Source organism: Podarcis erhardii, assembly GCF_964252035.2.
Source record: "Podarcis erhardii genome assembly, chromosome: 8".
Taxonomy (NCBI): Eukaryota; Metazoa; Chordata; class Lepidosauria; order Squamata; family Lacertidae; genus Podarcis; species Podarcis erhardii.
This window is the reverse complement of record NC_138499.1, coordinates 53,385,796-53,397,581: the sequence shown is the minus strand read 5'-3', so window position 1 is coordinate 53,397,581 and position 11,786 is coordinate 53,385,796. Positions and strand designations below refer to the sequence as shown.

Genomic DNA, 11,786 nt, shown 5'->3' with positions numbered 1-11,786 from the left:
CCCCCTCCCCTCATCTGAAGTCAAGGAAAATCCAGAGACATCACTGTATGATGCTCATTAAGTGTTAAATGTTTGGCCTTCAATTGCCACTACCATCAAAGTACAACCTCTCCATGCCCCACTCCTCACATATTTGCAATGGGAGATTTTAGGGCACTCCCAGAGAAAATGTGCTTATTGAACATTGATCCTGATTTTTTCCCCAAACCTTATGCGAAGGAAAGACAATGTCTGAGCTTTACTAAGCATTTGTTTTGATTTGTTCGCATCCCTCCTCGCTTCATCCCAATTTCCTTGCACATCTTCCCGTTAATCAGTTGATTATCCCACACTTATTAGTTCATTTCCCCACTGGCAGAGGAAGAGGGGTGCTGGGAGGCAGCACACCACCCCCGGCAGCGTGATCCCGTTGGGGTTCCATTGCGGCTGCTGCCCCGCCCCCAGAACACACACTCTGCCCCCAGAACACACACCACGCCCCCAGGACGCACACCAGCCCTGCCCCTGCCTGCTCTCCGCCCCTCCCATGCCAGAGCTTGAAGCTCCGCCGCTGCATTTCCCCATCACTTTCTTAAATGCAAAAGATCCTTCAGAAAGAAAAAGTAGGCTTCTTGTGCCTGAGCTCTTTAATCCACTTTTAATTGTGCAAACCTAAATTTCCAGTATTCAAATGAACCCTTCCTACAAAAAGGGAGCGCTGTAGCCAGCTAACTCCTACTCAGAGTAGACCGACTGAAATTAGCAGGCCTAAATTAGTCATGTCCATTAATTTCAAAGGGTCTACTCTGAGTAGGTCTAACAATGGATACAGTATTAACAGTCTGAAGGTAACCTTTACGTTATAACTTCCTTTCCTTCTGGTACAAACAAGGAGCTATCTGTACTTTAAATTATATTGCTCTTTGCTGCCCTTCTGTTTCCTTTTAAGGTTTTGAACCTGACTGTTCCCCCGTTGTACAGTTTTTGTCCTTGATATTAAGAACTGAAAGCGGCATTATTATCTTCTTCCCATCTTTTTCTCTCCCCTCAGGTCTTTGAAACCCTTTCAAGCTATTTTCTGCTCTTGAAAACGTTAGGTTTGACTGCTAGGGCTCCCTTTTCACAGTGACTCACAAACACCACTGTCACCCAATGAAGGGTGCTGGACGGAAAGTCAGCAACTCTACCAGCTGCCAGTTAGCTTCCAAACTCCAGTCAAGGCACTGGTGTTCACATTCAAAGCCTTGCAGAGCCTCCAGGCCACATATGTAAGGGAAGCCTTCCTCAATCTGGTGCTATGCAATACATTGTTTTGCCATACATTGTTTTGCAATACAACTCCCATTATCCCCAGTCAGCATGGCTAATTGTCAGGTTGCTGAGAGTTGTAGTTTAAAGATCTGGAGGGCACCAGGTTGGGGAAGGCTGTGTGACAGATGCAGGGTTGAGTTCCCATCCTGCATTACACAGCTGATACCTCAGTCTTGGAGCCTTCACTATGGGATGTTGGGTCAGATGAGCTGCAAGAAGCAAGACCGCACTGTGAATCCCAAAAGGCTGTGGAATGATGTGTCTGATGTTGTGAGAGGGTCTTACTTTTCCCTCAAGGGGGCTCTAAAACAGGGATGGGAAACCCCAGACCCGGGGACCAAATATTCCTCCCTGGCCTCTGGCCCTTGGGATTCTCCTCAAGCCACACCTCATTACTACTCTCCCTGCTTTGAACTCCCCTTGAGGATCTCTGGAAATACTTCTTGCTTGTCTCAGTGGAGGAAAATGTGTGCAGAAACTAGCCTCCCATCCAAAGGTAAGATTCACATTGTTTCTCTGCTCAGTTCCCACTTTTACCTCTGAGCCGCCGCCCCCCACCGGAATGTGAGCCACAGAAGGTTGAAGGGAATGTGGCTGAAAATGCTCCTCACACCTGAAACAGACATATTAGCCTCTGTTTTGGCCTCATATTTTGGCCTCTGATTTCAGTACCACAGGTTCATTTTTCTCCGATTACTAGCTGCGTATAAGTAACCCTTTGCCATGAGATTTGACAACTGCCGCTAGTTTAGATGACTTTTAAATGGGATTAGACAAATACATGGTTGAGGGCTCAATCAGTGACTATGGGCCATGATGGCTCAATGCATCTTCCAGGTTCTGTAAAAGGTAAAGGACCCCTGGACGGTTAAGTCCAATCAAACATGACTATGGGTTTTCAGCGTTCATCTCGCTTTCAGACCGAGAGAGCAGGCGTTTGTCCACAGACAGATTTCCGGATCATGTGGCCAGCATGACTAAACTGCTTCTGACACAATGGAACACCATGATGGAAGCCAGAGCGCACGGAAACACCATTTACCTTCCCACTGCAGCGGTACCTATTTATCTACTTGCACTGGCATGCTTTCGGACTCCTAGGTTGGCATGAGCTGGGACAGGGCAACGGGAGCTCACCCGTCACGCAGATTCAAACCGTCAGCCTTCTGATCAGCAAGCCCAAGAGGTTCAGTGGTTTAGACCACAGTGCCACCCGCTCTGTTCCATCTGCTGGGGGGCGGGGCGGGGAGAATGTGAAGTAGGGTCAGCCCTACCATTAGATCGAGTGACACAGAGGCCACCAAATGAAAGAGCAGCAATCATTTCAGTAATTACGACGACATAAGAACATATTAAGTTCCCTCAAAGAGTCAGGTCATTGGTCCATCTTGCTCAGTAGTATCAGGGTTCATCCACCCTGATGAAGACTGCTGAAGAACTCAAAAGCTGGTCCCCCAAACCATTATTGCTGAAATGTGGCTTTTGCATTGCTCCCCTTCCCCATATGGACCAACACAGCAACTTTTGCTTCTTAAATTTGCTCTGCATTCTTGGTTAGGATGATGCTGACGATGAAGATTTGGCGATAGGACACCTCGGAATTTCCTAAGCACTGTATTTCCACTTAACCCTGGAGAGGCTGTTAAATCTCAGCCTGCATAAACATTCGGGAAGGGGTTTTAGATCAAAGCAATAACCCCTCTCGACTCGCTCGCTCGCACCTTTTCTCACCCTCCTAACACCTCTGATCCCACCTCCCCCCACCCCCATTTCCAATGTCTTGCCCCCAGCCACCTTCCTTTCCTCCCCTGAGCTTGCACGAGCTGAGCTCAGGGCAGGCTAAGGGCAGCGGCTTCACCGTCTGGTGCGGAGCATGTGTGCGCGGCCTCTGCACATGCTCAGTGGGACGGGGGCGCCCAGCAGGCGTTACAAAGCCGAGCTGAAAATGAGCACATTCCTGCTCTGGCGAAGGCAGCGGCAAGACCCGCCCTCGCTCCGCCTGGCTTGAGAGATTTGCTGCTGCCGCCGCCGCCGCCTCGGCTCTTGCTGCTTTCTCGGCTGCCTGAACTGCCGACCGCAGCGGCGGAGCTGAGCGAAGGAGCCAGACGCCAGTGCCGCCGCCAGCCAGCAGCCGGAGCGGGAAGGAGCGCGGCGGAGTCCCAGCCGGAGAAGCCTCTGGCGGAGTCTTCCCTGGGTCGAGCAGCATCCCCCGTCCGGGGATCGCCGCGGCGGGAGTCAAGTTCTTTGCAGGAGTTGCTTCTGGAAGACGGCTCCAGACTGCTGGTGGCGATTCCTCGAGAAAAAGGAAGAGAAGAGTCCCTGGCTCTGCATGCACGACCACTTTTTCTCTTGGTTGACACTGGCTGCCTTCTTCCCCATTTGGAAAGTCGTTTCGGAGCTGGCTTGATGGAAGTTCGAACTCAGACGTAGTAGCAGCAGCATTGCACTTTTTTTCTTTTTTGGAGGGGGGGAGAGAGGAAAGGATGGGAACGGGAGAAATGACAGGCGGCACCCAGATCTGGGGACAGAGCCTTTAGATGGGCAGCTGAAGTTCAGGCTTCGCTACTTAAAACGAAACCGGGCGAATGCAAATCGAGCTAGAAGAGGAGGGGAGAAGAAGAGAAAGGAGCGATGTGGCAACCGGATAGTTCTACACCTCTTTCCCCTTGATATACTGGCATCATTGCTGATGGGATACGACCCCCGACCCCCAAAGTAGGCTGCTTTCTAAGGTACGTCTTTCTTAAAAACGTTTGTTAAACAATGTAAAGGGAGAACATGAGATCTCGATCTCTCTCTCTCTCTCTTTTGGTTCTGTATGGCCGACCTCCTGTTGGCGATGACTTTTAAATATTTGCAGCTGTTGGCAAAGAAAAACTTGTTCTAACTTCTTCAGCCCGGAGATATGTATTTGGGGTGTATACTAATTGGCTCATAGCGCCCTCTGGTGACTTGCAAGGGACTATCTCGATTAGTAAGTCACAGGTGAAGAGAGGATGGGGGCACATTTTTTTGCAGCGAAATGCAAAATGTACACAGTTATGCACAACGATTGCATTGCGGGATTTTTTTAATTGTAAAGTTTGCCTTTGAAAAAGAAAAAGCCGTTTGTGTTGCAGGTTGCAGTGTACAGAGACATGAATGGGTGTCTTAATTGTAGAACAGCTTGGTGTTAAAACAACAACAACTTTTGTTAGTTCTGTTATGTTTGAAGATGACAGGCAAATAGCAGTCCAGATTGTGCTTTTGAAGGAAGGCTATTTTGCTTAACTAGTAAAATAGCGCTATACTAAATGAAGCATTACATCAATTTATGAGATTTTCTGAATACTGAACAGTTATTCAGTTAGAAGTAAAATATATTAAAAAGTAGATTTTAAAAACAGTTAAAAACTTAACATCATATTACTTCTGACATGAATATGTAGAAAAACTATTTACAGTGAGATGATCTTTAAAAAACAAAACCAGTAGTTGGCTATCATATGAACACTTTTCTTGTACATTTTGAAGGACACATGTTTGTCTGCTTCTTTTAACAGAGGAGATCAACATGCAAGGCGAACAGATTCCAGAGCCAGCTATCTGTGCATCCCATTTCGTATTTTTAATTTGGCTTTGTGATGAGGCAATAGAACTAATTGAAACTCAGAGACAGGGTCTGGCTTCGCAGACTGATGAGGACCTGAAGATAATGAAAGGCGACATGAAAGCAGCGAGTCTGTTAGACGATCATCAAACCCAACAGAGTTTTCACAACTGGAGGTTAGCAAGTGCAAGAAGGATGGCAGCTCTGCCAAAATTGGCCAATGGAGACGTTTTGCTGAGTATCCCTTCCCCACCAAAATAAAGGACAAACTTCTGCAGATGTGTGTGAACTAGGAGAGAATGGGACAGAAGAGGGCAACTTGAACTCATTAGTTCATATCTTTGGCACTAAATTCAATTTGTTTCCTCATTTGCTGTACATGTATTGTTATCAGTGCCATCCTATCACAACAGAAGAAATCAATGATTTTTTTTAAAAAAAACCAAACTAAATATGAACACTTCCACAAGTAACACCCTGGATGTGTTTTTCTTCATGGTTCAATAGACATCCTTTCTGCCATCAAATTTACTTGTTAGTCTGATGTACATGGAAGCTAGTGAAAGATTTCATTGTTTTTAGCCCTCTGGGCAATAAACACTTTTCAGCATGGCCAAAGGGTTTCTAGTCTAAGCGCCTGCACGCCAGCGTTTTTCCAGTGCTGTATCAACTGATCGCTTCAGCTCAGAACTGTGTGTACCTCGTAGCACAAGGTCCCCTCTGCTACTGCCGCCTGGGTTTGCGTAAAAAGCTTTCAAGTGTATTTTTCCCACGCTGGCGAGTCTGATTCATGTTTGAAATCTGAACAGTGGTTTTGTTTTTTTGAAAGAGGTGTATGCCCGAAGGGAGGAAACTGCCTAATGGATCATGGCTCTAATGTTTACAGGACATTCCTTATTTCTAGCCTTAGTGATGTTGGCAGCCTCCACTTTTGAAGAGTCTGTAAGCAATTACTCTGACTGGGTGACTTTTACAGAGGATGTGGATCCATATGAGAAACAGAGGCTAGATGATTTCAGGACTAGTCAGAAGACAAAAAAGGCTGTGCTTCACCCAAGCTTATATTTTAGTGCTGAAGAGCTCCCAGCGCTGAGACAGAAATCTCACACCAGCCATCTCCACCTCTTCAGAGCCCTCAGAAATGTGGTGTCAGTGATGCTGTCCAGTCCATCGTACTACCTCCCTCCCCCCAAGCATGCTGATTTCGCTGCCAAGTGGAATGAGATATATGGGAACAATCTCCCTCCTTTAGCCTTTTACTGCCTCCTGTGCCCGGAAGATAAAGCTGCCTTTGATTTTGTGCTAGAATATATGGACAGAATGGCTGGATACAAAGACTGGCTGGTGGAGAGTGCCCCAGGTGACGAAGTTCCTCTGGGCCACTCCTTAACCGGCTTTGCCACCGCTTTTGATTTTTTATATGCCTCATTGGATGATGTCAGAAGGCAAAAATACTTCGCCAAGATATGGGCTGTGACTGAGGAAATGTATGAGTATTCCAAAGTCCGTTCCTGGGGCAAGCAACTTCTTCATAACCACCAAGCCACTAACATGCTGGCATTGCTCATTGGAGCCCTGGTCACTGGAGGGGGCCAAGAGTCCCAAGCAAATGCCTGGAAACACGCCGTGGTGGACGTGATGGAGAAAACCATGTTTTTGCTCAACCACATTGTCGATGGCTCTTTGGACGAAGGCGTGGCTTATGGTAGCTACACCGCCAAATCGATCACTCAGTATATATTTCTGGCGCAGCGCCACTTTGGGATTAACAACCTCGAAAACCACTGGCTCAAAATGCACTTTTGGTTTTACTACGCTACCCTTCTGCCGGGCTTTCAGAGGACTGTCGGCATAGCTGATTCAAATTACAATTGGTTTTACGGCCCCGAAAGCCAGCTGGTTTTCCTGGATAAATTTGTGCTGAAGAGTGGGGTAGGCAATTGGCTTGCACAACAAATTAGAAAGCACCGCCCAAAGGATGGTCCAATGGTGCCCTCCACTGCCCAGAGGTGGAGCACGCTTCACACCGAGTACATATGGTACGACCCAGGGTTAACTCCCCACCCTCCACCTGATTACGGCACTCCTAAAATGCATGTGTTCCCTAACTGGGGGGTAGTTACGTACGGAGCAGGTTTGCCAAATGCTCAGACAAATACCTTTGTTTCTTTTAAATCTGGGAAGCTGGGTGGCCGTGCTGTCTATGACATAGTCCATTTTCAGCCCTATTCTTGGATTGATGGGTGGCGAAGCTTCAACCCAGGCCATGAACATCCAGATCAGAACTCTTTTACCTTTGCTCCTAATGGGCAGGTGTTTGTCTCTGAGGCCCTCTATGGCCCCAAGCTGAGCCACCTGAATAACATCCTGGTGTTTGCTCCATCTCCCACAAGCCAGTGCAATCAGCCTTGGGAGGGTCAGCTTGGGGAATGCACACAGTGGCTTAAGTGGACTGGGGATGAAGTTGGGGAAGCTGCTGGTGAGATCATTACATCATCTCAGCACGAGGAGATGATGTTTGTGAGCGGTGAGGCAGCGCCTGCCTACTCATCAGCAATGAAGCTGAAAAGCGTGTACCGTTCTCTGCTCCTGCTGAATCCTCAAATGTTGCTAGTGGTGGACCATGTGGAGAAAGAGGAGGACTCTCCCATTGACTCCATCAGTGCCTTTTTTCATAACCTTGACATTGACTTTAAATACGTACCATATAAATTTATGAGCAAATATAATGGAGCCATGATGGACGTCTGGGATGCCCACTATAAAATGTTTTGGTTCGACCATCATGGGAATAGCCCTGTCGCTAGGATACAAGAGGCAGAGCAGGCGGCCGAATTCAAAAAGCGCTGGACTCAGTTTGTAAATGTCACTTTCTCTGCAAAGACCACTGTAGCAAGGATTGCCTACATTTTCTATGGGCCGTACGTCAATATTTCTAGCTGTAGGTTTGTTGACGATGCCCGATCAGGGTATCAGATTTCTCTCAATGTCAACAATACAGAAACAGTTCTCTCTGTCGTTACAGACTATCTAAATCTGAGGACAAGGTTCAGCTATTTAGGCTTTGGTGGCTATGCCAAGGTAGCCACTCAGGGAAAGGTGACGAGGTTTGGCCTGGGCACCGAAACTGTAGCAAAAGAGGCACCCAGTAACAGGATCGCTTTCCCCTTTGGATTTAAAGTGAATGTCATTGCAGGGTTGATCTTAGGGATTAGCTTGGCTTTGCTGGCCTTCCAGTGGCACTTTTACATTTCCTTCAGCAGACTCTTGCGTTGGATCCTCATCCTGGTCATCACGTTGTGGTTTGTCGAGCTGGTTGATGTGTGGAGCTCTTGCACTCAGCCCATCTGCGGAAAGTGGAGCAGCGACGCAATGAGTGCGGAGCACAGCACAGCGAAGGACCAGGCACACCCTGTGAGTTTGCCTGATGTGGTCATTACCTCCCTGCCCAGCTCAGGTGCGGAAATCCTGAAGCAGCTGTTCTTCAACAGCAGTGACTTCCTATACATCAGGATCCCTTCAGGCTACCTTGACGTCCCCGAAGCTGAGTTTGAGATCGACTCCTTCATCGATGCCTGCGAGTGGAAGGCGTCCGATGTTCGGAACGGCCGTTTCCGGCTCTTCCAGGGCTGGCTGCATTCCCTAGTCAAAGACACGAAACTCCACCTTCAGAATATCCATTTACATGAAACCAGCAGAAGTAAGTCCGCGCAGCATCCTGCTACCAGACAGGACAAAAAGCGGCGGCCCAGAAAAAGAGAATCCATAGCAGAGCAAAGAAGCCGAATGAGAGGGAGTTCAGAGAAAGATGCTGATTACATTAGGGAGCTCAGGAGACACATAGCCTCTTATCCCAATGCACGCCCCGTGCTTAGCCTGAGCAGTGGGAGCTGGACATTAAAGCTGCCTTTCTTTCAAGAAATCATAGGCCCTTCCTTGAGAGCACTCTATGTAGTACGAGACCCCCGGGCATGGATCTACTCAGTACTGCACAAAAGCCAACCGAGCCTTTACTCCTTGAGGAAGGTTCCCCAGCGCTTAGCGATGCTGTTTAAAGCAGAGGGCAGGAAAGAAAAGTGTAGTTTAAATGCAGGCTATGCTTTTGAATATGAATCGCTGAGGGAGGAACTCTCCGATTCAAATTCAAATGCTGTCTCTGTGATGTCCCATTTGTGGCTGGCAAACACAGCGGCAGCCCTGAGACTCAATGGGGATTTGCTGCCGGAGAATTACCGGCTGCTCAAGTTCGAAGACCTAGTCAACTTCCCCCAGAAGGTGGCCGAATCCATCTATGCCTTTCTGGGCATCCCTCTGTCTCCCGCTAGCTTAAACCAAATCCTATTTGCCACATCCACCAACCTTTTCTACCTTCCTTACGAAGGAGAGGTCTCCCCGGCCAGCATCCAGGCTTGGCGACGTGAGATGCCTCGCGAGGAAATTAAGCAGATTGAGGACATCTGTTTGACTCTAATGGACCGCTTAGGCTATCCAAAGTTTACCGATTTAGAAGCTGCGGGTCAGCGGTAGTTTGCACTAAGGATCCCCAGGCTCTTCAATTTGTAGATAAGAATCCAAAAAGCTGGTATATTCTTGTAAAATGTCTGTACAGTCTGTTACACTTGCAGAGAGAGAGATTATTTTAAAGGAAATGAGATATTTGGTCTGGTGAGCTTCCCCCACCCTCCCTTTTCCTTCCTAAACAACAACAACGGGAAAAAGCCCCTCATAATTACTTTTGCTGCCTTTGAAAATAAAGCTGTGTGAATCTTTGCATTTGTTTCCAGATGGGGACTGACTATAGCTCAGAGGATGGGTAATAGGATCAGGGCCTTACATTCCTTGGCTCTTGGCATGAATCCCAGCCGGGCAGGGAGTTGTCAAGTGTCACTGCCATCTGCTGGTTATTTGGTGGCCAGTGTTGGGAGGAGGTTGGGCTCAGCCCTAGTTTTCAATGAACAACTGTTTGTATTGCAAAGCAGACTTGGCGTTTGGCAGCAGTGATCTCCCATGGGCTCGGATTTACTGACATGTTATGTCTGCTTTTAACTACCCCAGCGGTGCTGAGAAGCCATAAAGTCAACCTAACCAGCCAGTTAAACTGTGTTTTATGATTGCCTGACATCACTGAAGTGACAGAAAGCAGATCACACACACACACACACACTGGCACAATCTTGGCATCCTATTGGCAGCCTTAGCAAAGAGACCAAGACCCAAACTGTATTGGAAGCATATTAATACTATTTCATGTGTTTCTTCCATTCCTCAGCAGTAAGGAATCTGAGTCTGTAAGGTAATTTCAGGATAGCTGTTCCTACTGTTACTGTGCTGTAAGTAAATAATTCATAGTCAGAAGTAATGATAAATATACATACAGAGCCCATTTCGATGATTGTCTTTCTGACACGGGCGTCTTCTGTTGTTTTATCTGGATTACATCCAGCCGCCCAGAGTGGCTGGGGAGGCCCAGCCAGATGGGCGGGGTATAAATAATAAATTATTATTATTATTATTATTATTATTATTATTATTATTATTACTATTACATCTGCACAAAATCTTCTCCATCTCAGCATCTTGAAACCAAGTCAGGAGTGCAGAATCAGTTGCCTGAAAAATAAGGTACATATAGATGGGGAGAACCATGGGCAGATTAAGCAGTAACTGGGGCTGTGCCAACAATGCCCATCTTGGTTTTGCTTTTCTCAGGGATGGGGAATCAGATGTTGCTGGTCTACAACTCCCACCATCCCTGACCACTTCCCAAGTTAGCTGGGGCTGATGAGAGTTGAAGCCTGAAAACACTAGGAGGGTCAAAGGTTTCCTATTCCTTTGCTGTGCTAATAGGTATTAGACCAATGCAGGTACACACATAAATTAGAGTCACCTTTCTTCTCTCTCCACAAGTTCTTTCCACACAATCTACATGCAACAGTTTCAATGAACCTTCTTGGGAGTGTGGACATGTGTAGCGTGCATCGGGTGTTCACAGGGGCATAGTATAACTTGTGGGCTTTGAATTAAGTTCCAGCTCTCTGTTGGGAACAATGGAGAAAATGTATGGTGTTGCTTTACAATATTTGATGCCCTTCTCATTGAAATGTATTTATTTATCCATTTGTTGTTAATGATGTGGTTAATAGGATGTATATCACAGTTTTATCTATATCCTACAAACTGGAGAATAGCTCCACAGACTTTTAACACAATGACTTCAGTGTAAAATTGCAGCCTAAGGCCGATTCCTCCTTTTCCTAAAAAGTTTACTTTTTAATGCCAGATTTAAGGGTCAAGATGGCTGTGGTAGCATCTTCATGTGGCAGGAAGAGAGTAAATGCCACTTTCATCAGCTGGAACAGATTCAAGAGAATATTTTAACACCCCAGTTCTTAAATCACAGAGATAAATACTTGCTCAAGGAGTGGGAACATGTGCAACACTACCCTGATTTCTCAGGGCCCCTTACTCTTGACTTCTGGAGTAAGTTTGCTGATATAACGGGGCTTACCTTTCAGATTGCCAACTGGAGGAAGCAGGGACTAGGTTGGTTTTAAAATCGTTTTTTAATTTCTAAACAGCCCCAAGCACATACTAGGCACTTTCTAAATAATAAATAAATAATCTAAATAATAAATCACAGTGGTGACTAACAGCCATGGGCATAGGCAGGATTTTTGTTAGGGGGAACAGGCCTTTTAGACAATCCCAACATGTCTAATCAGAAGTAAGTGTTATTGAATTCAGTGGGGTTTATGGCCAGAGAAGTGGGATTAGGATTGCAGGCTCACTTGCAAGTAAATTTGTTTAGGATTGTGGCTTTACTACAATTAATTTGTAAAGAATGCTGGGATGACCTTATGCTTTCTCATTTCATAGGTTTATTTTCCACCTGTGTGTCAAATTCCGG

General features: G+C 46.6%; 1 protein-coding gene across 1 annotated transcript; it reads left to right on the top strand.

Annotated features, from left to right (window-relative positions):
• The first annotated feature begins 3,228 nt into the window (after positions 1–3,228).
• DSEL (dermatan sulfate epimerase like) lies at positions 3,229–9,650 on the top strand. The gene is made up of 2 exons (XM_081873256.1): positions 3,229–4,022; positions 4,833–9,650. The coding sequence occupies exon 2, from the start codon at positions 5,747–5,749 to the stop codon at positions 9,404–9,406; it is 3,660 nt and encodes a 1,219-aa protein (XP_081729382.1). The 5' UTR covers positions 3,229–4,022; positions 4,833–5,746; the 3' UTR covers positions 9,407–9,650.
• Positions 9,651–11,786: the final 2,136 nt, after the last annotated feature.